This window comes from Podospora bellae-mahoneyi (genome assembly GCF_035222275.1).
Source record: "Podospora bellae-mahoneyi strain CBS 112042 chromosome 1 map unlocalized CBS112042p_1, whole genome shotgun sequence".
Taxonomy (NCBI): Eukaryota; Fungi; Ascomycota; class Sordariomycetes; order Sordariales; family Podosporaceae; genus Podospora; species Podospora bellae-mahoneyi.
This window is the reverse complement of record NW_026946359.1, coordinates 1,621,801-1,648,234: the sequence shown is the minus strand read 5'-3', so window position 1 is coordinate 1,648,234 and position 26,434 is coordinate 1,621,801. Positions and strand designations below refer to the sequence as shown.

General features: G+C 52.5%; 13 protein-coding genes across 13 annotated transcripts; 4 read left to right on the top strand and 9 right to left on the bottom strand.

Moving 5' to 3' along the window:
• Positions 1–338: 338 nt before the first annotated feature.
• Positions 339–2,885, bottom strand: RPD3 (histone deacetylase; the record flags this gene model as incomplete). Its single annotated transcript, XM_062873787.1, has 4 exons — positions 339–1,181; positions 1,237–1,778; positions 1,836–2,136; positions 2,220–2,885. 4 exons carry the CDS (start codon positions 2,883–2,885, stop codon positions 339–341), a joined length of 2,352 nt encoding a protein of 783 aa, XP_062736860.1.
• Positions 2,886–3,242: 357 nt separating this feature from the next.
• RPN11 (multicatalytic endopeptidase) lies at positions 3,243–4,594 on the top strand (the record flags this gene model as incomplete). The annotated part of the gene is made up of 3 exons (XM_062873786.1): positions 3,243–3,492; positions 3,586–3,839; positions 3,904–4,594. Exons 1-3 carry the CDS (start codon positions 3,430–3,432, stop codon positions 4,592–4,594), a joined length of 1,008 nt encoding a protein of 335 aa, XP_062736859.1. The 5' UTR covers positions 3,243–3,429.
• A 312-nt stretch (positions 4,595–4,906) lies between these two features.
• QC761_105315 (uncharacterized protein) lies at positions 4,907–6,442 on the top strand (the record flags this gene model as incomplete). The annotated part of the gene is given in 3 exon segments (XM_062873785.1): positions 4,907–4,915; positions 5,272–5,986; positions 5,991–6,442. Coding segments are annotated over 3 exon segments (1,176 nt in total).
• Positions 6,314–7,545, bottom strand: QC761_105310 (uncharacterized protein; the record flags this gene model as incomplete). The annotated part of the gene is made up of 2 exons (XM_062873784.1): positions 6,314–7,068; positions 7,270–7,545. The coding sequence occupies 2 exons, from the start codon at positions 7,543–7,545 to the stop codon at positions 7,033–7,035; spliced, it is 312 nt and encodes a 103-aa protein (XP_062736857.1). The 3' UTR covers positions 6,314–7,032.
• Positions 7,546–8,299: 754 nt separating this feature from the next.
• On the bottom strand, positions 8,300–8,485 carry QC761_105306 (uncharacterized protein; the record flags this gene model as incomplete). The annotated part of the gene is made up of 1 exon (XM_062873783.1): positions 8,300–8,485. One exon carries the CDS (start codon positions 8,483–8,485, stop codon positions 8,300–8,302), a length of 186 nt encoding a protein of 61 aa, XP_062736856.1.
• Positions 8,486–9,783: 1,298 nt separating this feature from the next.
• Positions 9,784–12,341, bottom strand: QC761_105300 (uncharacterized protein; the record flags this gene model as incomplete). Its single annotated transcript, XM_062873782.1, has 2 exons — positions 10,918–12,341; positions 9,784–10,854 (listed from the first exon to the last, which is right to left on the bottom strand). The coding sequence occupies exons 1-2, from the start codon at positions 11,122–11,124 to the stop codon at positions 9,784–9,786; spliced, it is 1,278 nt and encodes a 425-aa protein (XP_062736855.1). The 5' UTR covers positions 11,125–12,341.
• Positions 11,449–14,859, top strand: QC761_105290 (uncharacterized protein). The gene is made up of 2 exons (XM_062873781.1): positions 11,449–11,901; positions 11,976–14,859. Exons 1-2 carry the CDS (start codon positions 11,752–11,754, stop codon positions 13,374–13,376), a joined length of 1,551 nt encoding a protein of 516 aa, XP_062736853.1. The 5' UTR covers positions 11,449–11,751; the 3' UTR covers positions 13,377–14,859.
• SKI6 (Exosome non-catalytic core component) lies at positions 13,539–14,613 on the bottom strand (the record flags this gene model as incomplete). The annotated part of the gene is made up of 2 exons (XM_062873780.1): positions 13,539–14,228; positions 14,294–14,613. 2 exons carry the CDS (start codon positions 14,611–14,613, stop codon positions 13,715–13,717), a joined length of 834 nt encoding a protein of 277 aa, XP_062736854.1. The 3' UTR covers positions 13,539–13,714.
• Positions 14,860–15,045: 186 nt separating the features above from the next.
• Positions 15,046–15,366, bottom strand: QC761_0005400 (uncharacterized protein; the record flags this gene model as incomplete). Its single annotated transcript, XM_062871817.1, has 2 exons — positions 15,207–15,366; positions 15,046–15,145 (listed from the first exon to the last, which is right to left on the bottom strand). Exons 1-2 carry the CDS (start codon positions 15,335–15,337, stop codon positions 15,046–15,048), a joined length of 231 nt encoding a protein of 76 aa, XP_062736852.1. The 5' UTR covers positions 15,338–15,366.
• Positions 15,367–16,466: 1,100 nt separating this feature from the next.
• Positions 16,467–17,423, top strand: QC761_105270 (uncharacterized protein; the record flags this gene model as incomplete). The annotated part of the gene is made up of 1 exon (XM_062873779.1): positions 16,467–17,423. One exon carries the CDS (start codon positions 16,467–16,469, stop codon positions 17,421–17,423), a length of 957 nt encoding a protein of 318 aa, XP_062736851.1.
• A 3,298-nt stretch (positions 17,424–20,721) lies between these two features.
• QC761_105260 (uncharacterized protein) lies at positions 20,722–22,146 on the bottom strand (the record flags this gene model as incomplete). Its single annotated transcript, XM_062873778.1, has 1 exon — positions 20,722–22,146. One exon carries the CDS (start codon positions 22,144–22,146, stop codon positions 20,722–20,724), a length of 1,425 nt encoding a protein of 474 aa, XP_062736850.1.
• A 418-nt stretch (positions 22,147–22,564) lies between these two features.
• QC761_105250 (uncharacterized protein) lies at positions 22,565–24,842 on the bottom strand. The gene is made up of 3 exons (XM_062873777.1): positions 24,259–24,842; positions 23,340–24,205; positions 22,565–23,268 (listed from the first exon to the last, which is right to left on the bottom strand). The coding sequence occupies exons 1-3, from the start codon at positions 24,385–24,387 to the stop codon at positions 22,749–22,751; spliced, it is 1,515 nt and encodes a 504-aa protein (XP_062736849.1). The 5' UTR covers positions 24,388–24,842; the 3' UTR covers positions 22,565–22,748.
• A 454-nt stretch (positions 24,843–25,296) lies between these two features.
• Positions 25,297–26,013, bottom strand: QC761_105240 (uncharacterized protein; the record flags this gene model as incomplete). The annotated part of the gene is made up of 2 exons (XM_062873776.1): positions 25,297–25,776; positions 25,837–26,013. 2 exons carry the CDS (start codon positions 26,011–26,013, stop codon positions 25,510–25,512), a joined length of 444 nt encoding a protein of 147 aa, XP_062736848.1. The 3' UTR covers positions 25,297–25,509.
• Positions 26,014–26,434: the final 421 nt, after the last annotated feature.

Genomic DNA, 26,434 nt, shown 5'->3' with positions numbered 1-26,434 from the left:
CGTCAAGAAACAAAAAGAAACACGACAAGATAGCAGAATATGTGCGATCCAGAGTGAAGATTAGACTGGGAGATTCCAAAAAATATAGCAATCGTGAGGTTACTTCGTGGCGCTGAAGCGCAAAACAACCCATAACTCTGTGAACGCATCAAGATGTACCGCCGGCTTTTTGCCTCTCCCAGGTATAAAACGCACGATAGGGGTGCTATAGAATGGCCACCTCAAAACACCTTTCCCCATGACGAAAACAAACCACCCATCCAAAACCAGTAATTCATGAGCTCCAGAACGCCTTGGCACAAGCCATTACACTACAGGTCATGCAACCAGCGGGTTACCTAACTATTGGTCGTATTGTCCTGAGTGGTTGTCGGTGGCAACACCTCGCTGGCCTCCGGCACGCTCTCGGTTTGTTTGTCGGCGGCAACAGCTGGCTCTGGCGACTTGGATGTGCGTGATGGCTGAGCTGCCACCTCCGTGGTCTTCTTTGGCGATACCACAGCCGTAGACTGGCTGTCGTCCTGCTTGGCAGGTGCAGGCTCTTCGACATCTTCGGTCTTGATCACTGTTTCGGCCGCCTTGCTTTCTGTAACCTCTCCCATATCCACGTCACCGTCGCCGTCAACCGCTGCTGTTGGAGCCTCAGGTGCTGTCTCAGTAGCAGCAGGCTCCTTGACTTGTGCTTCCGCTTCCGCTTCCGCTGCGATTTCGGCGAGGGCCTCGTCGATCATAGTATCATCGTTTTCGGTAATCTCAACTGGCTGCTCAGCGGGTGTGGCGACTCCACTGTCGACCTCCATGGTGTCGTCTTCCTTGGTTTTGCGGAAGTTGGTCTCTTGTCGGGTCCTCCCATTGAGCTTGAAGACTCCGTTGGCAGCTGCCATATCCTCATCGTCCGAGTCTTCGTACTCATCTTGGCGCTCAACACGCTTCTCCCACTGCCGCTGGGTCATGCGGACGTCCTTGTTCTCATCTTCATCCAGGTCATCCATCTCCTCGTCTTGGTCATCAGAGACACCCATTGACTGGCGCGGTACATCCTGCATCTGGACGGAAGGGACAGGGGCTGTGCGTTTTAGATTCTCGATGACCTGAATCTTGATCTTCTCCAGGTATTCGTAGCTGTTTGCGTTTTCCATATTGGAATTTCGCACATCCAACTCGTAATCCGGACCGTAGTACTATACCGGGTTAGGAAGCTGGCAAAGTAAAGAGCACTTCAGTACGTGTACTTACCTCGTAATATTCATTAAATGGCAGTACTCGATCCATCTCAACGCCGACTAAGCGGCCCGTCTCGTAAGCCCATGTGCGGGCGACGTTGCGCATGGTGTACCCACCGCCTCCGAGAACCAGAGTTGGCAAGTTGAAGCCGCGAACAAAGTTGACGCAGTTCGCATGTCCGCGCATACTGAGGTTGAAGCAGCCGAGACGATCACCAGAGAGAGAGTCTCCGCCGCACTGAAGGACCACAGCCTCAGGTTGGTAATATTGCATCACGTTCGTGATTACGGGCTCAAAGATGGTTTCATACGCGACGTCGTCGATGCCGTCGCGAAGAGGGAAATTAACGGCGTAATGCTTGCCGGTACCAATTCCAATGTCCCTAAGCTCGCCAGTACCAGGAAAGTATTCTCCGTACTTGTGGAATGAAACCGTCATGACACGGTCAGTGGTGTAGAAGGCCTCCTCGACACCGTCACCATGGTGAACGTCGATGTCGATGTACAGAACACGCTTTTTGAACCGGAGCAGCTCGAGGATCGCAAGCACGATATCTGCAAACCAAGGTTAGGTTCTGTCATTGGCGAGGCTCGACAGCTGCATGGACTCACCATTGACATAGCAGAAGCCGCTAGCCTCGCTTTTTTTCGCGTGATGCAGGCCACCCGCCCAGTTGATTGCGATGTCGCACTTTTCTCTGTTCAACCTTGCCGCGCCTTCCATGGAACCGCCAGCGCTGATGCCGCAAAACTCAAAGAGTCCATCGAATACTGGACAATCGTCCCCGACATTGTATTTGCCTTGTTCTCTCATAAAGGAGTCCATGTTGTCGGGAGTAACTTTTTGCAGAAACTCGATATACTCGTCTGTGTGGAATTGTGTCATCTCGCTCGTAACAGCTGGTTTCGCACGCTGTGGCTGTCAGCATCTTTTCGAGAGAAGCAGGAGCCACTTGGGACTTCCGGTTTGTCGCTCAAATGAGTGAGAAAACTTACGTAAATCTCGAGAAACTTGTAGACGTTGTAGTTCATCACCAAAGAGTGCGCCAAACGTATCCGGTGCGGTTTCATGGGGTGGCCTGTAACGTAGGCATAGTTGCCAATGTCGGAGTCGTAGAAGTAAGCAACCCTTTTCTTGTCATTCTTGACCACCTCGAAGAGGGGCCTGGTCCTCTCGACACCCGCTGGGTCGGTCGAGTTGGAATTCGACATTGTTGCAAAGCAAATGGATGAGAATGTGTGTTGCGGGGGGGGTTCCTTCGTTTCGCAAAGCTCGTCAAGTTCGTGATGCTCGTGTTCTTGTGAAGAAGGCAAAAACCGGATCGGGCTCAGCAGCGGTGGGCAGAAAGAAATGGGTTCGAAGCCGGGATCTGGGTCGCGGCTCGAGTCCCAGTCAAGTTTCGCGCGGCCAGGGTGAGAGGGCCAGTTGAGAAGATTGATGCGAGTATCGTCTTCGTATTTGATGTAGGTTCTTTCGCTGCCGTGGCTCAACAAAAAGGTAGGAGAATCAAAGTCAGCGCCGCCGTTTTGTGTGTGGGGGAAAAGTTGATGTTCTGCGGAAAGGCCATGAGCTACCGCGACCAGCGAGGAAGGCAATTCACCAATTCCACGCCGCCGCCGTGGCTCCCGCAGATTCGACAAGGCTGAGGTTAGCGGATCCATCTTGGCGACGCTGTGGCTGGGGTGCAAGGGTGCGAATGTTTAGCTCAGATTACCTCAGCTCTTTTGTGAGCCGTGGTTGGATAAGATAAGGTCTGGAAGTGGCATGCAGTTCCGCAGGCGAAGTAGATGTTAGTGCGCCCAGCACAACTTCCACCAAAAGACCCCTGTCTCGCTAACATTAATAACCGTGGCAGAGGTATATGCAAGGCTGAGATAGTACAAGCGACAGGGGTCGTGTGGGGCATTTGATACGGCGGGTGAAATGATCTTATCGATAAACAGTAGTAACCCCCGGCTCATAGCGGTCAGTGCATTAGGTAAGCTAGTGCAGGCTGCCAGAGCTTTCGTCAACCACAGCGCGCCTTGGTGGGCAAGCTGTAGGCGGCTGATGGACATCAGCTCTCTCCCAACTACATCACCAACTTTCCAGCCATTCCGACCACAACCTCCTCCAACCATTCTGCTGTTTCGCTACGGGTTGCACCAACTTGTCTTCCCTTTCTCACACTTCAAATAGTAATTCCCAAACATCAAAGCAGCTGAAATGGATCGATTGAGAACCATGTTCGCTGGCCCTGGCATGGGCATGGGAGCTGCTCCTGGGACAGTAGGTCCTCCACCAACTGCAGAGCTACCCACTGCAGCATACCTGGCAGGCCACACATGTGTAAACACCGAGATGTTAATATCAAGTGCTTAGGATAATACCAATCTCATCGATAACTCCGAGACCGTTTACATCTCGTCCCTCGCCCTCCTCAAAATGCTTCGCCACGGCCGCGCCGGCGTCCCTATGGAAGTCATGGGTCTAATGCTGGGCGAGTTTGTCGATGATTTCACAGTTCGTGTCGTCGATGTGTTTGCGATGCCTCAGAGCGGTACTGGTGTTAGTGTGGAGGCTGTCGACCCCGTGTTCCAGACCAAGATGATGGACATGCTTCGGCAAACAGGAAGGTAGGGACAATCACTGGTGCTGATGCAAGCGGCGGACCAAGACTAACAGTCCACCCCCAAACAGGCCCGAGTCGGTTGTCGGCTGGTACCATTCGCATCCCGGTTTCGGGTGCTGGCTCTCGTCTGTCGATATCAATACCCAGCAGAGTTTTGAGCAGCTGACCCCGCGTGCTGTTGCTGTGGTCGTCGATCCAATCCAGTCGGTCAAGGGCAAGGTCGTCATCGACGCCTTCCGTTTGATCAACCCACAGTCCCTTATCATGGGACAGGAACCCCGGCAAAGCACTTCCAATTTGGGCCATCTGAACAAGCCCTCTATTCAAGCGCTTATCCACGGCCTTAACCGCCACTACTACTCGATCGGCATCAACTACAGAAAGACGGCCCTCGAGGAGAATATGTTGATGAACCTACACAAGCAAGAGTGGACAGAGGCGCTTCAGATGGAGGACTTCCATTGCGAGGGTCAACGAACAAAGGATCGTCTCGAGCGCCTAGTCAGTCTTGCAGAGGGATACGAGAAGAGGGTCAAGGAAGAGACAGAGCTCACCAAGGAGCAGCTTAAGACGCGCTATGTCGGCAAGCTGGACCCCAAGAAGCATTTGGAAGATGTCGGACAACAGCTGATCGAGGACAACATCGTGGCGGTGTCAAGGCAGATGATCGACAAGGAGGCGACGATGCCAAAGAAGGACACTCCAGGTGCCAATGGCAAAGCGAATGGGGACGAAATGGATGTGGAGGATGAACTTTGAACATTGACGACTAATTCTACATACCCCTTCGGCGGGCAGTTTTTCGGGGCGTTCGCTGTATGATTAGGCGTTAGGCGGGCAAGGGCAACTCATCAAGCTAGACAGGTAGCAGCGTAAAAAGAGATTCATTTGGTCCTCCGGGTACATTGACGAGACGAAACCAGCAATAGCCACCGATGTGTTTTTTTCTTTGTTTCTCTGCACGGTGAGTTTTCGAGTGGTGCCTCGACGGTTGGAGCTTTGTGTGCAGGCTATCCAGAACAAGCCAGACCGGTGAACAATGGACTTGTCTTGAGAAGCTGCTGGCAGAATATGTGCGTTGTTAGTAATTTTCCTCTTATATGTGCAGATTATTAGAGGTATTTGAACAAACGGATACCAGACATGGGAAGTACGCTGGCATACTTCTTTCAGACTTCAAGATGGCGCCTTTCCGGACTTTTCTCACAAAGATAATGTGCCATCTTCTCTGCTTTGCTGGGAACTGTGACATTAGTGACGATCGCAGCTACACGCCGTCGGAACTAGAAGCAGTTGTTAGAGATTTTGCGGGCAAGGAGAAGTCCCAGGCGGAGCCAGATCCAGAGCCATCAAACTCGAGATCTCGTATCAATTGGAACCGTGCTAGAGTGTCGAAGAAGACATGGGGACCGAATGTCACTGATGCTGGTCGTCAGAACGGAAAGTCACTCCCCACCACGCCTTGGGGCACGACCGCGACAGCGACTGCCTCAGAATCTCAACAGCAGGTGAGAAACCACCCTCCAGCACTAACAAGACGACCCCCCTCCTCCCCCCCTAGACTTTCCCAGTCAGTCATGTCCATCCCCACCCTGAAGAAAACACTGGACATGCTATATCATATCCTCTCTCACACGCGGTACATGGTCACCGGGACGGCCGCGATGGCGATATGGGGTTACGTCCCCCCCCACGTAAACTACCTACCCCGACATGTCTCCATCTCTTGCACGGACGACGACGTGCCGGTTATCAAGTCGTGGGCGGCGGCCAGTCCGCATTGTGTCTTGATCCCTTCTTGTCCTGGCATGATCGGGGTAGGAATAGAGGGGAAGATTAGGGCGGTAAAGATCAGGACTGTGACTCGGGAGATGTTTGAGAGGCTGGTACGGGTGAGCCCGCTTGGGTTGAATAGAGTGGAACAGTTCAGAGGTTGGAGGGAGGGGATACTGAGGACGGGGGTGTGGGTTGTTAGTTTGAGGGGGTTGTTGGAGGATTTGTGTGCTGGGTGGGGGTGGTGTTTTCGCAAAGAAAATAAAACACTGGAGGAGGAGGAGAGGTTGAGGCGGTGCGGGTTAGGGATTTTGTGGATTTTGCGACGGATGAGGGAGGATGGAGGGTTGGGGAAGGAGTGGGATTTGAGGGGGGGGGGTAGTTGCAAGGGAGGAGTTTTGGGTGCCGTTTACGGGGGTTTGGTGGGAGGGTGTCGGGTTGATGCTGGCGTTGGGGTTGTTGAGGGAGGTGGCCTCTGATGAGCGGGAGTTGAGGCAGACAAAGGTCTGGACGGGGAACAGGTGGTTGTATGTTACCTCTGTTGTGCCCGAGCAAGAAGGTAAGGGCAAGGGTAAAGAGCACCACGTGAGTCTAAGTACCGTGACCTCGTCGGTTGATTCGGAGGACTCTGAGCAGGTTGAACTGCCCGCGGTGAAGCTTGACACTGATCTTGCACGATATCACCCTGATTCTTTCCGAGTTAGGGCTGGGTTGAGGGATGGGAGCGTGGGTATGAGGGAGTATGCTGCTCTTGTTGCTGCACAAGTAGGGCATGAGCATGGACCTCAACGAAATGACCCCACGCCAACATGTGAGCGTAGTCTCCCCCGATGATATCTTGCCGATAGGCTTCAAATGATAATTCATCAACCAGCGATAAAGGATAAGTAGGTAGGAGGCTGACTTGCCTTTTACGTTGAAGCTCAGTTCACCAAAGATAATGATAACACATCTAGCAAATTTTAAACACAAAACTGTGATATTGCGACCTAATCAGCTATAATTACAATCTCCAAAAATTGTACTGTCCAAGCGTATTACCAACTGCCCTATCATGATTCTATACTCCCTTAACGTTCCCAAAACTTCACCAAAGGAACGAAGCCTCCTCCTCCTCGCTCATGCTTTGTGCATGGGACCGCGTTGGCCGCTGGCTTGGGCATCTGGATTGATCCTGGCAGTGGAGCAGTAGCGAGCGGGAGGGGTGTGGTTGAGAGAGTCGAGGTTGTGAGCGTCGTGTCTTCGATGGGGAGTATGGAAGTGATTCCGGGCTTTTTGGTTGAGGTGGTGGCTACTGGCGGTGTAGTTTCCTCCGGGGGTGGGGGTGGGGGGGGTTGAAGGGGCTGTGTTGGTGACTGCTGGTGTAGAGGTGTCGGGTTCACAGACTTCGCCAGTAGATGAGACGGTGACCGCATTTGTTGGCGTTATGGATGGTACTCCGATAGTGGTGGTTCCAGTCCCTAGCGTCACCGTAGAAGAGAGGAAGTGGGTGACATTGACAGACAAACCCAGAGTAAAAGTCGGAAATACCGTTGAAGAGACGATAACAAGGGTAGTTGATGAGGCAAACACCGTGGGACCATTCTTCAAGCTATAAATATCGTCAAAACCATAGTCTCAGGGATCAATTCCATGATACATACAACTTCGGCCAAAAGTACCAGGAAATTCCTCATGCCATTAAATTCAGTGTTATTACCACAATGCTCAGTGTCTAGTCGTTGCTCAGCATCATGATATGGCGCAGGTAGGTTTGCCATCTCATTCGTAAACTGCGCCGGACAGCCCCCGATGGTGGTGTATATAGTCTTGAACCTTGTCTTCTCGTTCAACTGTCCATTGTCGGGAGTATCGTACGTGATGCTGAACTGGCATGAGCCGCCTCTGTGTTGAGCGCCGCCAGTAAAATTAACGTTGGTGACATTTCCAGCCTCCATGACAGTGAGTCCATTGTGATGGAAATAATTAGTTTAACGAGGGTGCTTGTAAGTGACGCCATCGAGCGGGTTGACATGAAGGAGTGGGGTGCCTTCGTGGAGGCCGTATGATTCGGGAGTGTTCATCACCACATGTGCTTGTATACCAGATACAAGGCACATGGCGGCCAAGCTAATGGTCAAACTGACCGTCGACATGGTGTATGTTGATCTAGCGAAATCGAGAATCAATGAGTAATAGGTGACGGGCGTCAAGCCAAAAGGAAATATGATATGTTGACTCGTGTTGAAAATCGTGAAAGAAAACGAATTTATATCTTGGAAATGAACGAAGAATTCGGTGGAAGAAAACACATCAAAAACACCATTTGCCAGACACCCTTGTGCCACAAAGTCAGAGGCGAGTTCTGGAAACAGCAACTTTAGCAAATCAATCAGAACAGTAGCATTGATGGTAAAATTCTTGCCCTGGATGCAGAACCTAAACCTCAAACGACCAGTCCCGAGACGTGATGACATCAATCCTCAGGGAAGGTGCGTGGCCCTGCTGCATGTCACTGAAGGAAAGAGCGTTTCGGTTGCATATCAGGCTTGTACGGTGTGACTCTCTAATCGATTTGACTGATCTGATTCTTCTGTTGGTTTCAAAAACCGGCATGTGTTGACTTTTCAAACGAGCATCTTGAAAGTCTAGGTCATCCAACAAAACCTCCTTAAAATCCCAGACCCAGTGCCACGGCCAAGTCCATCAGTTTCAACGTTGGCTTGCGCATCTCGTGGTTGAAATAGTTGCCACTGGCACATGCACATGTGGCAAAGGGGTATAAACCCGTGGCCTCCAGTCGGTCGAAGAGCTGGTGGAGGTTGTAGATGAAGACAAGCATCCGCTGCTGCTGCTGAACGTGTAGTTGCTATTGCAGGTGCTGTCGCCGTTATCCATCTTTGATTGTTGGCGGTCGATTTCCTTTGTGAATCTGTATAAGCTGGATTGTTAGCTTCTCTTTGTACAGGCGGGCACAGATAGTGGCGTACCGTAGAAAGAATGACAGTTGGGTTATGCTTTTGAGTCGTAGATATGAACCGAGTAGCAAGGTAAACTTATATCACAGCAGCTGAAACTGCTCGATTCTTCATCCACCTAGTTGTGCCCAATGTCGATCACAGGGTGCCGCACAACAGTGAAGCGTCCAAGAGGCGAGGCACTCTACCTACTACAGGGTGTGTAGTAACGCAAGGCACACCGCGCGACCAGGGCAGGCCAGATACCGACCCCAAACCACCGCCAGCTGTTCACCGAACCTGTACTTGTAATTGGGGGGCGGAAGTGAGTGGAGCTGTAACCTCGACTGCAAGTCGCAGAAACAATAGGAAGTAAGGTGATATTGTAAGAATGACAGAAACGAAGAAGAGCGAAGACGATAAACGAATGAGTCGTATGTACGACGGGGAAGCAGCTGCAGTTGTGAGCTTCAATCAATTCCCGCCTGAGCTTTCGGTGTGAGGTCGGTTTTCGTTGACTCGTGTGGTCATTGTCGGGGCGTCACCAAGGCAAACAGGCAATGGGAAACACGCGATTCGTTGATGCATTTATACAATTCCTCTGAACTCGCTACATTGCAAACAAAGTCTTCCCCACCAAGACACATGCCCAGTAACTGAGCCATTCTCCTAGCTACAACCTGCCACCTGCTTAAAATAAACAAGGCAATTCGGACCGAACCACTCAGAGACCCCAGACCTGCACCAACCTTCTCGCAAGGTTGTCAAGTGTCAGTCCAATGCAGAAACGACTGATAGACATGCAGAACCACAGACATGATGTTTTGCATCTCCTCGCTCTAGCCTGCCGGAGCAGGCCCTGTCAGAAGTCATGTCATGGGGCTCGTATGGAGCCAGCTTGTCAACTTCATACACTGCCTGCGTCTGCTGTGCGCTCGCGGTCTGTTGCACTCGTTACACCAGATGGCGCTTGTGACACCTCTGTGGCTCGCAACGAACTGCTGGCCACCCCTTCGGTTCTAGCCTTCGCCCCTTGTCAGAGACATGCAGCAAGGCGCTGCCTCAGGATCCGACAGTCTGGTTTCGAGAAGAACCGCTCGCAAGACAAGGTCATATTACAAACGCTGAACGCCGGCTCGGGCGCTAAGGCCTCCCAAGGAAATCCACATGTAGACGTAGTTGACGGGGGCGATGCATTAGTTGCATATAATCGTTATTATCAATGGTATCACAATCCAGCTATGTCGCACCAAGAAGCTCCAATGCCCTCCGCAGCTCTTTCACCGCTGTCGGCACATCCTCAAAGTTCAGCGCAGATATAGCCCATTTGGCATGCTTTTGAGCCCCAACCATGGCAGCTTCGTCCACGAGGCCACTTTGAGCAGGTGCGTACGCGGCGGGCACAGGTGGATGTGTGGTATGAGCTGTTGGTGTCATGTTCATGTAATAAGGATTTGTAGGAGGGCTGACGGGCGGGGAAGCCACTGCAGCTGTCGACGGGTTGTTCATAGCAAAGGTTGGAGGCGCTGATGGTGGGGCGTAGGGCTGTTGTTGAGCCGCAGGAGATGGCGTCCACCCGGTGGTGGGAGGTGGTTGAGTCGGGGGTTGTGACCATGATACGGGAGGAGGCGTGTCCAATGGACTAGGCTGCGACTGCGTCCAAGTCGGTCCGGTAACTGGTGATGGGAGATCAGGGGCTCCTTGGTAGTTGGCTGGATTATGCGACGGTGGAGAGATTGGTGACGGAATAGAAGGCGATCTGGGCGCAGGATCATTGAGCTGTGTTGGCACTCCTGGTAACTTGAGCTCATCCCCCCACGCTGATGGTGGTCCGGCAGAAACAGGGCTCTGAGGTAACGATACGCCGGCAGCATCTCTACGCAGATCCACGTCGGGAACATCCTCCACTGTCACTGATCTTGGCCCGGCGCCGTATGACGTGTCCGTCAGACCCTGAACTTCCGGATCATCGTGGTCCAAGGGTGGGGGAGCGGGTTGTTCGAGTTCCTCCAGCTTTGGGTTGGACTCATTTGGGTCCTTGCCTTCCTTGATCGCCTTGACAATCCGCGCGGCGTTCCACTTGGCATATTTGATCTTTTGCTGTGTCTCTGCATCCGGAGTCCCCCAGATATTAACAAGGTGAAAGAAGGTAGCAGCTGCGTCAAACGTCGTCGCTGTTTGTTGGGTAACTTTGTTGGCCTTGACCACTCTCTCGGCACGGTCGAGGGTTTCTTGGGCGAATTGTTCGACATAGGCTTGGCTGGCGGCATCGTCCATGATAGCTTCCTCGTGGGCATATGCCTGCTTAGTCTGTCATGAAACATCAACGTTAGCGCAGGGTTTATAGATTGCTGGCAGGACGTTGGCACGCACCTCTTCCAGCTTGTCCATCAAGGTGGTTGTATAGTTGAGAGTCTCTTCATCGGCAAGATGCAGTTGTTTCGCCAGAATTTGTCTGACCACCCAGTATTCACACCAATACGCGATGATGGGCTTCACATTTTGGAGCTGCACAGCTTTGGCGGCGCATTTCCAGAGGTTGATATCGGCCTGTTTGATGGCCGCGGGAATGGCGTCCATCGTGGGTAGGTAGGCAGGTAGGCACTATCGCAAACGTGAGGCAGAGAAGTTGTTGACTGAGAGTTTGGCAGTGAGAAAATATCTAGCAATATCCCTAATCCTGTTTGTCGCTCCTAGATCTGTCTGCCTGGTTGGAAGTCGTCAGCTCCAGCGCCAGTTGCTCCTCGATGTTGGAGCACCTGGCTGCCAAGTCTACCCCACATTCCGCTGTCCAGGCCGAGGGGCACATGGGCAGGGAGCTAAAGCCACGAGATGGTCCATGCTCTTGCTTCTGGTCGATTCTCCATCAATCGCAGGTGGCACCGGCGTCACAGCATTGGAAATGTGTTCTTTTGCTAAACATGGAAAGATGCCAGCTTTTATTTAGGCAGTGAACTCACCTTCGTGCTGTGTATCGTCTAATCATATATGCCCGGTGAAGACATCCCAGGGAGCAAGGCCGGTGAACTAGTTCTCTTTTCTTTGCCGCCCAGTGTCTTCTCTTGCTTCTCCTTTGTGTCCACTTGATAACAAACTCCACACCGTCTATATTTATACTACGTCTATTAGCCCATCCATCTTCCACTCTCGCTATCCACAGGAGCAGAACACCTGCAACAAGCAAGCCGCCGTGGTAGAGCAGGCATCATGCATCACCCCACACTCTGTGCCGTGGCAGTTGCCCTGCTGTCTGCGCTTCCAGGAGCTCAGGCTGGTCTCTACTCCAAGAAGTCTCCTGTCTTGCAGGTGGATGCGAAGAGCTATGACAGACTGATTGCTAAGAGCAACCATACCTCTGTAAGTGATATTGAACCTTGTAGCTTGGCAGACGAACACTTGGAGCTTTCTCCAGCTAACTTCCTCCGCTCAAGATTGTCGAATTCTATGCCCCATGGTGCGGCCATTGCAAGAACCTTCAGCCAGCCTACGAAAAGGCTGCCAAGAACCTGGCTGGGATCGCCAAGGTAGCCGCGGTGGACTGCGATGATGATGCCAACAAGCAATTCTGCGGTCAGATGGGCGTGCAGGGCTTCCCAACGCTCAAGATTGTCAGGCCAAAGAAGGGAGGTGGCAAGCCGATGGTGCAAGACTACAATGGCCAAAGAACAGCAAGCGGTATTGTCGAGGCTGTGGTGCAAGCCATGAACAACCACGTTGTCAAGGTTGAGGACAAGACCCTGGATAAGTTCTTGGATGACGAGAAGGACGCCCCAAAGGCTCTTCTCTTTACTGACAAGGGGACCACATCCTCCTTGCTCAAGAGCATTGCCATTGACTTCCTCGACGTGATCACAGTCGGACAGGTGCGGAATACTCAGGCCAAGGCCGTGGAGAAGTTCGGCATCACCAAGTATCCCACCCTTATCCTTCTGCCGGGCGGAGATGCCCCGGCGGTAACCTACGACGGAGAGCTCAAGAAGGAGGCTTTGGTCACATTCCTCTCGCAAGCCGGAGCGCCCAACCCTGACCCAGCGCCTGCTAAGCCCAAGGCTGCAAAGAAGGAAAAGAAAGCTGAGAAGAAGACTGAGAAGAAGACCGAGAAGAAGGCCCATTCATCCGAGTCGTCATCCACAGCCGAATCCGAGCCCGAGGTTCCAACACAAGAAGCCCCCGTCATCATCGAGAAGGCCTTGCCCATTCCCACCATCAACTCCCAGGAGAAGCTGATCAAAGAGTGCCTGACCGAAAAGTCTCACACCTGCGTCCTTGCCTTTGTCTCCAACAGCGAAAGCGACTCGGCCAAGAAGGCACTCGACAGCCTGGCCCAACTCTCTTTCAAATACGCCCAAGGCAAGCGCAACCTCTTCCCCTTCTACGAGGTACCCACCAACATCAACGGCGCCGCCCCTCTCCTCAAGGCCCTCGATCTCACCAACGAGGTGGAGATCATCGCCATCAACGCCCGCAGGGGCTGGTGGCGCCACTTTGAGGGTGCCGACTTTGCGCACACCACGGTGGAGAGCTGGATCGACGCCATTCGTATGGGCGAGGGTTCCAAGAAGAAGCTTCCCGAGGGCATTGTGGCCATCTCGGTGGAGCAGCCCACACCGGCTACTCCGGAGCCCGAGGCGGACCCGACTGCTGCGGACACCCCCGACGCGACTGAGGCCGCCGCCAGCGAGGAACCCACTCCTCTGACTCCCGAAGAGAACGCCACTCGAGTTCCACCCGAGTCCTCCGCGACCGAGGCCACGGATCCCGAACCAGAGTGCCAGACTGGTGCTGCCGAGCAGTGCGGGGCCAGGCCTGCCGCAGAGCATGACGAGCTTTGATATTTTGGAGGAAAACCAAAAGTTTGTTGTATTCTATCTCTCTTTTGTCCGGTGGTCAGTAACGGGAGTTTTGTTTGGCGCATTCTTTGACCGAGGCAACACAGCACAGCAACACAAAAAGTAGGTAGCCAATTCCAGGCCACGGGAATTAATGAACTTTGATGAGAGCAAAACGAACCCGGCTTCTTCTCACCTTTGAATCATTGCCTTGCTCCCATGTCTGTTATCGTTAAAGTTCCTGACAAAAACGCCGGCCGATGGATAAAACGCTATCTCCAAACGCCATTCCAACCAAACACACTGATACACATACAATATGACAACGGGACAATGCTGCCTTAATCCAGATCCATATCATTGAGTCCCGTCCCCTTGTCTACCGTCCCCTCCAAGATCATCTTTCGCCCCTGGGCTTTGATAACCTGATCTAGAATCTCTCTCACTTGCTTACACCCGTCCACTCCCACAGCCAGCATGCCCTCCAACCGGCTGATCTGCACTCTGCTCTCGCACACCAACGCCACGACCTTGTCGCTTTCACCAAGGGTGGCTACTGTCAGCCCGGGTAGTTCTTGCTCTTCCTGGTGGTTAAGATCGAGCAACGGGTCGGCGCCCTCGTCGTTGGCGGCGTAGGTTGAGGTTGAACCGGCCGTGCAGGCGGTCACGTAGTCTGTCATGGGGATACCGGCGTCCACACACGCCAACGTGGCGGCGTTGATGAGGGCTGCGAGGAGGGAGCCGTCCTGGGAGAGGACGTGGAGGGAGATGTTGATTTGGGAGTGGGGGAAGAGGTGGGTGTGAAGGGTCGCGGCGAGGGTGTTGGAGAGGGTGGATTGCATTTCTAGGGTGCGCCTATGTTTTTTTGTTAGCATAACTGTGAGCCGCCAAGGGGTATGGTGTATAGCAGAGGGCTTTACTTGTCACCCCTCCCCCTTCTTTTCCTATCTACCGAACTGAACCCAGCAATGACAATGTTGACCACCACCTCTGCGTCTTTGGACTGCCCGCCCGATCCACCACCGCCGCTGGCTCCCCCTGCTGCTCCTCCACGGCGCGGACCGGGCTCGCTAGGGCCAGTGACGACGCACATGACTTTTGTGTGGCCCATTTCGAGGTAGGAGGAGCCATCGGCTGCGGCTTGGGTGCGGATTTGGCCGTGGATGCGACGGAGCTCGTTCCACCTCCGTCCGTCGACGCGAAGGAGGGCGAGGCCGTAGGTTGATGTGTCGAGCGGCATGATGGGGGGTCTTGTGGAGGGGTCGGTTTAGAAGTTTCCCCTCTTGTGTTCGAACTGGGGGGATATTCTGCTGCACCGAAGTTGCTTATGGCCTTTGGGGGGATGGTTGTCGGCTGGGTGGGTTTGGCGGCCTTAATCAGGGTTTTAGACCGTTGGTATTTGTGATCCTGTTGTGTTCGAATATCGAGGTCACGATGATCGATTTGACAGAGTATCGTAGTTTCAACGGGAGGGCTCCTATTGTCGCTGTCGTCGATTTTGATGGGCAAGCCAAATTTGGGATATCAGAAAATATCCACAAGCTAGCTTTGCCGTCGTCTGTCTGTCGCGGGGCACAGAAAGCTTGGACCACTTTTGCGCTTCTGTAGCTGTGGGGCACGCGAGCTGTCAGTGACAGCCAACATCACAGGTTGGATCAAGACATGTTCGATATCACGTTTGACAGTTGACGATTAGAAATGTTTTGTTATCATGGCAGAAGTCTGCTGTGCTGGGGACACAAACGTTAACTTGGCCAACCGCGCTGGTAGATCTGCTAATCTCATCAGACGACAATCTCTTCTTTCTCGAACCATAGATTGGATGTTTCACACATGGAAAAGTGGCTGCTCAATTGGGTTTTCGCAAATGGAAGCCACCCGGCGGCACAGCTCTGGACGATGGCCACCCTCTTAGTCCAAGAATAAAAGAGGGAGGTCAGCTTGGTTGGTGAGGAGGTCCGCATATCGAACCGCCAGAAAGAAACATGATCGAGTGTCACACAAGATATCGGATCACGGGCCAGTGGACACATGAAAAAACGGTGTCGAAGTCCCCTGCAAACGTTCCCTTCAGCGTTTTGATGAAACAGAGCACAATGACCTGGGGTAGGCCCGTCTTGTGCTGCCAGGGCGCGCTACGCTGCAATCAAACGCTTTAAAGGCCAAGAGAGCGCTTAACACAACATGCTGGTCCGCATTGCGGATTATGTTAGTGACTTCGCTGGACGCAATGCCAATTCATCTCGATTCTGGACCCAAGTTGGCCCAGACCAGCAGGTCCAGAAGCAGGGCACGGCCAGTAGTTCCGCTTTGCATCTCTTGGCCGCTGTGCTCCCCCTGTGTTCGGTGGAGATCGCTTGTCGCTTGTGGGTGTGACACTCGATATGCCGTGGTGTTGACTCGAGAGCAAGAAGAGTATGATGATAGAAAACAAGAAAAGCCGCAGTACCTGCATCCCAGATACGCTGATGCATTACGTGGCACGGGTCCACAGATGACACGTTCAAGAGTCCGCTTCCATGAGCACTTCGCGAGTTCTGTCGAGATGGGAGAAAAGCATGGCCTCCTTCGACCAATAGGAAGCAGTTGGGACCTGCGTGAACCTTGTTTGATTACGGGGTCCATCCGACCAGTCACGTCAAAACGCCAGCGGATCGTCGGTCTTGGAGCCAAGGGTTGGCCAGCGGCAGAAACATCCAGGCTCATTTCGGCACCCCTGCACACCCTGCTCCCCCGTTGGCCGCACGCCCATTCAAGTATTTGTCTCTCCTTTTTCGTTTTTCCCTCTCTCCAACCTCTTTGTTCGCCGAACATCGCCTTTCGCGCTTCCATCCACTCATTACAGAGATCTTGTGTCTCGCGACATTCTTTTGATAAAAAGCACGAACGCCTCTCCGCTGCTCCCCATAGCAACGATATCTTCACCTTTTTCACCACGCTCCCTTCTTTGGACTCCAAGCATCAATTGCAAAACATTGTTACTCGGAGCATCAAATCAACGGCAGCGCATCGATTCAACGACCATATACGATTCACATAGAGGGATTTTTGGGCCAAGTTTATATATTTTGACGACCTTTGGATCTTTTCACGATGCAACTCTCCCACCTTCTGCTACTCGCCGGTGCGCTCACCGCCACTGCCCACCCTTCCGGCCATGCCCACCTCCACCGCAGCATCCATGAGAAGCGCGAAGGCGGTATCACCTTCCTCAAGGCCGTTCACAAGCCCCTCCCTGAGCCAACTGAGACGGCCCCTGAACCCGCTCCCGAACCTCCCAAGGCATCCATCGCAGCTGTAGAGCCCTCTCCTTCGCCCAAGCCCAAGCCTGAGCCCGCTCCTGCTCCCGCCCCTGCTAAGGAGGAGAGCGAGGACAGCAACGACTCTAACTCGGAAGATGGTTACAAACCCTTCTGCGGCTCCAGCAAGAGGAAGGCCAAGCGTGTCACCTGGGAGCAGATTCATTATACCGGTAACACCGGCACTGCTAACGGCTGCCCATGGAACTCCAACCTCCAGGTCGTTTCCACCAAGGCCTCCAAGCACTACAAGTACGTTCAGAACTACAAGAACGTTGGCAAGGTCCCCTATGAGGTCATTTGCTTCAACAAGATCGGTGCCGATGGCGGTGTGACTGGCTCCTTCAAGGTCGAGGGTCAGAATCAGCTCGTTTTCAAGCTCCAACCCGGCGAGACCAAGTCTGTTGTTGCCGATTCCAACACACAGGGTGTTTGCGCCTTCGCGCCAAACTCTGTCCCCACCACCAGCCACGGCCAATACGCCGGCAACTGGGCCGAGTTCGACTTCGAGAACACTAGTAACAAGGGGTGGTCCGGCGCCGACTGCTCTTCCCTCGTTGCCCAGGCTTACAACATGGACTTCCCCGGCTGCCGCATGTCCCAGGGCGGTGTTGATTCGTCCATCTACCCCGACGGAACTGCCGAGAACGCCTACATTCGCGGGATGGAGGCTGAGGATGGCATTGGCCTCAACATCGAGCCCGGCCCGACCGTCATCGAGGTCCTCTGCGGTCTCGAGAAGGGCATGTAAAGGATTTGTAACGAACGACCAGGATATCTTTTTTGGATCCGCTTTCTACAAGGCCGACGGTGTGAATTGCCATGGAAAAATTCACAAACACCTGATAGGGAATTGGGAGTGTGTGTGTTTGTTTGTTTACTTGTGTATGTGCGGCTGTCTCCTGTCTGGGACGGACTCTTCTGTTCATTGTATCTGGCATGATTTGTCCTTGGGCAGGTCTTTTGTTTCTCCCTTTGGTTCAGCCCTTGAGGAGGCCCGAGGTAGTCTGGATAAAAAAACGTTTACGATCAATCATGTTTGGATACCACTACTTGTTTCTGTTTTTTGTTTTCTCGATTAGAATCATAGGCTCAGCAATATATATTGTAGTGTTTTGTTTGTTGAACTTTATCTGTTGCTTGTTTTTGATGCCTTAGCTATTGTAACAACGGGGCGTGGATCGGCGACCTTTACCCGACACACCTTCAGCAAGCAGAGAGTTGGACATGAGACGAAGTCGGATTAAGGAACGGGACGATCGGATCGGTCACGATAAACTTAATGTGGCGTCCCGACTCCTGGCTTTACTGTGGGGAAGGAGGGTGGTTCGAAGAAGGGTCGCACAACGGATCGTTCCGCACCTCGGACTCGACAGACAGAAGCTTTGTTGACACGTCCCACAACATCCCAGATACGCACGCACTCTCACGCGCGGGCGGGTGTAGGCGGGGTTTGTTGCTAGGGTGGTTACCACAGCTTTGCATGGAATGTGGATTCCTTCTTTTTTGAAACTGGGGAAGTGGTGTTCTGTCTTGGAGCGGTTCGGTTCCTCTCTCTCGGGTCGAGGGGTGGTACGGGATATCCGAGTCTCTGACGTCTTGATGTGACAAAGGAGGCTGAAACGCGATGGAGGAAAGCTGGGGGACGTCATTGACCTTTGCGCCGGTAAGGTATCCGTCTTTATCGCCCGCCCATGGATCGACATCGGAATCGGAATCGGAATCGGCAGTGGTAGGTAAGGTAGGTGGGCGCGCGTGGCTTGAGACCGCGTGCTTGTTGGCGAGCAATTATCTAGCTTTCCCGCCTTTTCCGCCCCGTCACCGTCTCGGCGGATATACAATGGGCGGGCGCACACATGGTTGCGGTTTCACCAAGAGCCGAAGCCCATAGCCTCCCTGCGTGGAACAGCACAACAGTCCCTACCCAAAGACCGGGATTTCTTTTCCGCTGCTCTCGTTGGCTGATGCGTGTTTGTGATATTCGGAATCTGAGTTTCAGGATTCTTTTGTCACTTGTCCTGCGTTTCCCCAATGACGCCAGATACTACCAGCGGAGGCTGGGGAGCTCAACTTCGTTGTGTGAGGTCTCCTCTCTCCAGTGTCTTCATCACACCGCATGAGGTTGTTGTCCTCCCGTCACCACCAACTTGACCCCTACGTCAGCATTAGCTTGTTCCGTGACACCCCAGACGAGACCTGGCCTCCCAGAGTCCGATGCCAACGACCTGACAGATGGCTAGGTCAGAAATGTCAAGCCTTACTAACGGGGCTGTGTTGACTTTTTTTTTTTTTTTTTTTGTAGTGGGGTTACTCGAGATTCACCTTTGCAAGCGAGAATCGGGTATTTCACATGCCACAACCCAACAATAATGAGATGACCCAAAGCTCTGTAATGTTGGATCCCTGTTTTGAACAACACATGGGTGTTGTTGGTCAGGTGCCCGTACCATGCGATATCTTCACTACACATCGACACGGCATAATATCATCGGGGTTGAGGATACCCAGCGGTTTCTCTGTCAAGAATTTGTTTATCTGAGGTCATCAACTTGCATGCTGCATCACGCAGGGTCAGGCTGACTAACGCAGGTCCGGAAGCACTCGTTGCTCTTCTTGCCTCGCACGGCAGTTTATGACACAGAGGTACAGCATACCTTGACTACCTAGTTGATGTGTTATGGAGGAGGGCCCTGCATAAATTAAAAGGTTCGTCCATAAAAAACAAACACGTGGTTCCAATCCTCCGCCATGCTGCTGTGTGAATGTTTGGGGATGTTGTGCTTCTCACCCCGGACTCCATACACCCACACCTAGCCTTATGATCATGTTCATTCAGCTGAGAATGTCTACGAAGCGCCATATAGGTCTCTAAGTAGCTACGTATCAAAGAAGTTCCATTAACTGAGGACACATAGGTCTTGAACCAGGCATTTGCGAGTCTCATCCTCATCATAGCCTCGGTCCGACTCCTCCCCTCAAAAATTCGCCTATTTGTAAGTCAAACGCCGGATTATGCATTGTTCGGCCGCTCTGGCGGTTCACTGTTCTTCGTGAACTGTTACCTCACGAGGGTCGGGGACTTTGTCAACTGCCCCAGAGAGTTGGGTCAAGGTTCTGCATGTTGATGACTCGGTAGGTATGTTGAGCCAAGTCGGGTGACAGCTGTCAGTGTCACCTATGCAAGTTACCACTGCCGTGGCTCCGTTTTGGGAACGGTGGGAGAAATGTTTCACAAGAAGCTTCGGATGATGGGCGCTATCGAGATTGTGGAAGGTAGAGCCGTGGGGATGGGGGCGTGTTGTGTGACGGTGACGTCGGTGAGTAGCCAATCGAGATGGGGATTGAGATATGAGATAGGTTGGGACTCTTGGATGAGGATAGTGTGAGTTTAGGTTGTGAGAATTTGTACACTTGGGGTTTTATGTGTGAGATGATATGGTGTGAGGTTGAGAAATGAACGAATGAGATAAGTCGAGTGAGTGAGTGAGCGAGCAAGTGGCTGAGTGATGAATAATCAACATAGGGCAAACAAACTTGAGATTGGAACGCCTGATTTGATTTTGGCAGGTTAATACTTAGTAGGTAAGGTATGCCATATTTTCAGGTCATAATGGTGAAAACTACAAGTGCAACGTGGCATCGAGAACGACGTCCTCGCTCGCCGCGAAGGTTAACCTCCGAGTGACGTAGAGGGTAAGAGGATGAGTGACCCGTGGTTCATATCCAAGGTTGAGGAAGGAGCAAGTGTTGGAAACCGACACACGCCTTCCGATCTGGCCCAATATCTGGCCCCAGACGACGTCAGTTACGAAACTGCCCAACTAAAGGCAAGTCTTCAAGCATCCGGGATATCATTCGTAGCTGCGCTCTCCCATTTTCAATGAGGGTTCAAAATCAACGATTCATACACAGCCGTCATAAGGCATATAAAACACCGGAGCTCGCTGAAAAAAAGACTAACAGATCGAAACCCAGAAAACAGCCACCCAGATCGCTAGAGAAAAACTACTCATAAATTCTTCACATCACCTTTCGAAATCGTTCCTCCCTCATTTTGCCAACCTCCTCCTACTCAGCCCAACCGCCACATCCACCGTCGCCCCATCAAGCCAATCATTCATCAACACCACCGTCTTCCCCAGCTCACACCGATCCATCACATTATCCCTACACCACGGCAGCGTCTTATGATCGCACAACCCCTTCGTCGCTAACAACACACTCGTCGTCACCCCCGCATCCTTTATCGAATGCAACAGCGCCTTCTGGATATTAGTCGCCGTAGCCTGACACTGGATCAACACAAACCCAGCCCTCCTCTGCGCCCCCCTATCCTCCAACACCCGCGGGAAAGCATCCACAATACTCTGCCCGTCGATCGTGGCATTTCCATCATCAGTATAAGTCGACAAAGTATCCACACTATCAAGCATAAGCAACCTCTTCTTATCCCTCCTCAACTCAGAGATAGTCCGGTGTTTCATGTCATCGAGATTGCCCACGTTGATCTCACCCCCGGCATGATCACGGATCGCCTTCTCCAGATACTGGTTCTTCTCCTCGCTGGAAGGATGGGTACAGTCAGACGGGACGCCATCCCACCGGAGTTGCACCACAATTATTTCATTGTTGTTGGCACGGAGGAACTTGACGATGCCTTCCAGGAAGGTGTCATACCCCATACCTGGGATGGCGCTGTGCATAAAATACAGCTTGTCCGGCAACGCGTCCCGGCCACGGATGCTGCTGTGGAGTCTGGCGGGACGAAACTCAAAGTACCGCGCTCCGATTCGGAGCATAGATTCCAACGAGTCTTTTTGCGTGATTGAGAGGCTGTAGATGATGTTGGGGGCTATGAGCTCGATGGGGTACCCCGAGAGCTTGTCGACCACCCGGCAGACCACGTCGTCGGTGCGGGTGAGCATTGTTGAGACGACGGCGCCGCCTACTTTGCGGAGGAGGGCGGCGCTGGATTCCATGCTGTTCATGCCCACGTCGTGAGCGGAGGGGAGGACGAGGCGGTGGAAGGGTTTCTTTTCAAAATCTGAGCCTGGGGGGGCGAGGTTGGTGATCCAGTTGGTGTAGTTTTGGGTCACGGTCACGTAGCATTGGTGTTGGTTGGGAAGGGGGTCATGACCGGGCCCGGCTTCGTAGAGGCCGTAGGAGATGATGAAGTTGTCGTGGAAGATGGAGGGTGTTTCGGCTATAGATTCCATTGTGCCGCCGCTGGCGTTGCCGGTTAGGGCGTTGACGTCGATCCATTGTTCTGTGATTTGGTTGCCGCGGTGGAAGACTTTGAAGGTGAAGCGACCTTTTTTGTTGAAGAAACTATCGATGTTGCGGGCTTCGACTTCGAGGGAGCCACTCCAGAAGCCTTGGTCTCGTCGGGTGATGGTTTGCTTGGGGACCGAGAGCTCAATGGAGATATCGGGTATACCGATGTAAGTGAAGACTTGGACCCCTTTACTGGGCATCGTTGGTGATTAGTATTAGCTAATGCAAGTTGGAGATGTGGCGAAGGTTGGCGATCGCTGACACAGACAGCAAGCAACTTGCTTCAGATAGACATGAAGAAGGGAAATGCGGGAATTCCACGAAGAGCAACAAGAAACGAACCCATTCAGCTCTGTTGACTGCGCCGCTCCATTGTTTCGGATTTCAGCTTCGTGCTGTCATTTGCCACGGCAGGGGCAGAGGCGCCCACCCCGGCCGCTCGCAATGTGGGGAGGATGGAACTGCAGCCAAGATGTGCGGGGAATCCAATGTTTGAACAGATGAGAAGGTCATTGAGAAGAAGGCTGGTTTGACGTTGTGATGGTGAAGATAATTGACATGTATTGAGGAGGGGAAGTGAAGATAGTATATCCATTGTTGAGCTTTCTATATACAACGTGAGAAAGGCTGTTAGAATATGGGGTTTGATACATAGTATGCAGGTAAGGGTTAGGGTTAGATCCTGAATTGACCCCTTGAACCCCTGAGCACAAGGCATACCTCGTCCTGAAGATAACGAACTGAAGAAAAGAAAACATCTTTGATATTTGTTAGAAACTAAATATACACTTAACATAAATCATTAATATCTTTGCGGCCGGTGAAAATTTGTCAAAGGAATGTCTCCTGATGGTGGCGGAGTGTTCCCCTGAACAATGATCACGGACGTCCCATCGCTCCCCTGATATTGGGCTTGCCCATCTCTGTTTGCCCCTTCACGCTCAGCCAACGCGGCTGTGGATTCCGAGTGTGGCACGTTGTAGGGATATGGAAAGTCTTTGTGGTAGACCTTTCCATTTAACCCTGGGTCGTTAACAGTGACTGTCATGTCGGAGTTGACAGAGACACCGTGGCTCTTGAGGGTGTTTCCAAAGCTGTGCACATTGTATGCGTAGGTCGACTTCTTTGTTGTTCCTGTGCGCATCGCCTTGGGGAAGATGCGCACCAGGACTTGTCTGATGAAGGGCATGCAGGCGCAGACCGAGCTGGTGAAGCCTTCGATCGTGGACCACCGGATGATGTTGAAGAGATCTTGGGTTGGGTTTTGCGAGCTGGTGATGTCGGCGATGTACCGCAGTCGGATGCAGCAGACGATGGTTACCCTGTTGAAAGGTCAGCCAGGCACTCTTTGATTACGGTTTGAAGACGGGATGGGCAACGTAGGGAAACGTACAATAAACCAACAGCAAACATAGCCCCCACCCCGACCTTCTTCTTCCAATGCAGCTTCACAATCCTCATGCTCCAAAGCGGAATCCCAATCATCCACACATCCAGCACAATACTGATAATCGCGCAGCTCCACTGTATGGCATCCTTGTTCAGACACTTCCCGGTCCCGGTGCCATCCCACTTGTACCAATCCTCAATCGGCGAGCACTGGAAGATGGCCAAAAGGAAAAACGTCAATCCGTACAAGCTGGTAAAGACAATCGTCCCCCAAATCACCCTCCTGGTCCCCGGCGAGGGGAAGATCCTCAGGTAAAAGAACAAAAACGTCAGCTTCAAGGCCGCCACCTGAGGTAGATACAACACCCCGGAAACAAAGCTGAATTTGAAAAGCTTGTCAATGTCCTCAAACGGGACAGCCCACATATCCTTCCCCAGGCCATTCGGCGCCAAAAAGAAGATGGTCAACACCATGGCTGGTATCCCACCGCACAGGAGCAGGAAAACCAGCGCGTAGTCGTCCCACCAGAGCCCGTTCTGGGAAGTGGTATGCGCCTTTGGCCGGGAAAACATAAACCTGTCCCCTTCGGCGTAGTAGATCTTGTAACCTATTCTTGCGGCGACGAGGAGGCAAATGGTGATGAGCATGGCAGCGGTCTCACGGATGATTTCCGGGGAGCGGTCAAAGACGGGGACTTGGCAGGTGGTGGAGGAGATGTTGTGGGTGAAGAGGGCTTCGCGGATGGTGCAGGTGGCCAAGATGCACTCGTGCATGAAGCCGTTGAAGTCGGGGGAGGTGCAGGTGCATTCTTGGTCTAGGGGGGAGGAGCAGAAGGTGTGGTTTGTGAAAGCGGTGATGATGCAGTTTTGCTTGATGCGCAGGTTAGTTTTGTGAATAGTAGCATGGGGAAGACGGGACTCACAGCACATGGTGGGTAGATGGCTAGGGGATTGGAGTTATCGGGTGCGCCGGCACCCGGGTCCTGAGCGAGGACGCCGGCATGGTTGGCGAGAAGGAGGAGGCCGGTCGCGAACGCTTTGACGATGTGCATGGTCAAGGAGTACGAGCGTCACCGGTGGGCGACGGGGTGATTGACCAGTGCAAGTGAGTGGAAGAGTACCAAGGACCAGGAGAATAGTGAGGACTGAGGTCTGCCAGAAATCCACGTGGGAGGTAGGGCTGTTGCGGTAGACAATCGGAGGAATTCAAGGGTAAGCAAGCCACATTATACATTAACAGATCTGTGTGGGGGCTGGGTATGCAGTACAAATCCAACTACCATGATACTGATCATGGTTCGAAATCTGCAGTTCATTCCATCCCTCGAACTCGCCTCACACACTTCTGTGACTTGAGTGCTGTGCCTCTTCCTCAGTCTCATACTGCCTACTTGACCACCCACCTACATTGCCGCAGAAAAGTTCCCTTCTGGAAAGCATAAACCTGCCGATTAAAGTGTGTGCTATTTCGAGGTACCTAAGTATCATTCAAGCCATTATGGCCGAGAATCTGAGAGGGGAATAATAGCAGCAAGCAATTACCAAATGCTGTGCCTTACGCCCAGAACTCGTGGCGAAGCAACCTGTAGGGAGGGATGTGTGAGTAACACTACGGCTTATAACAGAAGGGTCCTGTAGCAATCTATTTCAACGCAACCCGACACGGGAGAACTACCCGTTTTGTTAAGCTGCCGAGAAACCCGGATTTAACGTGGTAGTGTTTGGAACTTGTCTATAGCCGGGCGGTAACTGTTTGCGATAGACACCCGTGTGAGGCGAAGTCAGCTAGATACGCACCGTTATGGCACAGGCGCATATATAATGACACCTACCTGAAGCGGGTGTGAACGACCGGGATGTCTTGAAGAAAGCTGAGACCGAGGGAAATACGAATACCCCATCTTTAAGGCTCAAGGCAGCAAAGTCAACAACTCGAAAACTCGTTGCCATGTGGGATGAGATTGGTGCGGGTGCAAATGTTGCCCAGAATCAAACTGTGACATTGAAGGATTGCTGTGGTTCCACTTCAACATATTTCTTTCTAGATGTTGGTAGTAACTGCAGAGAGTCTGAGTATGACGTGATACCAAACTGGAGAAAGCGGCCTCATTTTCGATTCAGCTCTTCTTGAGCTAGATACACCCTGGTATTTTACAGGTATACATCTATTTGATCTAAGCAGTTCCCTGAGACCGTACTTCACCGAACTGGACGATCTCATGCCCTATCTCAAAGTGACCAACTGTCATGTTAGCCCGCGGCATTGCTTCCTTGGTCTCCAGTTCGATCCACTCAGGGTCCTGGGTCAGAGCCTGCATGGTATCGGGGGTGGGGATCCAATACGACATGACCACATCGTAGTCGGGGACCGTCCACTTGTCCCTTCCCATGTGCTGAAGAGCAGCGCGGAAGGGGGTCCGGAAATGCGGAGGGGTAACGGTCTGTTTTGTAGGGTGTAAGCCAGAGATTCTCAGATGTTCGTCTTTGTCAAGGACGCTGACCTGTGTCCATTGCACAATACCGTGTCTTTTCATGATGGGGGCTGCCTTGGAGGGGTACTCCTTGGTCACCCAGTTGAGAAACTCATCATAGTCAATATCCTCTTTCTTGTAGAGGTAAACACTGAACTTGATGAGCTGAGTAGGCGGCTGAGGCGGTGCGGCAGCTTGGTCGGCCATGGTGTTGAGCTTTCGAGAGGGATAAGTGATACAGCAAGAATGAGGGTGAGTTGACTCGAGGCAGTCGACCTTTGGCCTTTGCCGCCTCAGGACTTTATCCAACCAGTGTGACCGTATGCGCCGTGCCCATGCATCCTTTGTGGTGCTGCTAACTCAGTGCCACGCCGCTGCGTTTCAACGTACCCAGAGCGATGTGTACCTAATTGTCAGCCATTCCCGCCGCTGGTATAGACCAAACAGGCAGGTCGTTTCCAGTATGCATAGAGGTTGGCTGATCCAAGAAAGCATAGATAACAAGGCAGAAGTTTCGTTACAATTATACACGGGTGAAAGCTGCGCCGCATATAAACCTCCATCCGGCCCCACGGAACGGAGTCCTCTCCAACACCGAACCAACACAAGAAACCTTTCGGAAACCGAT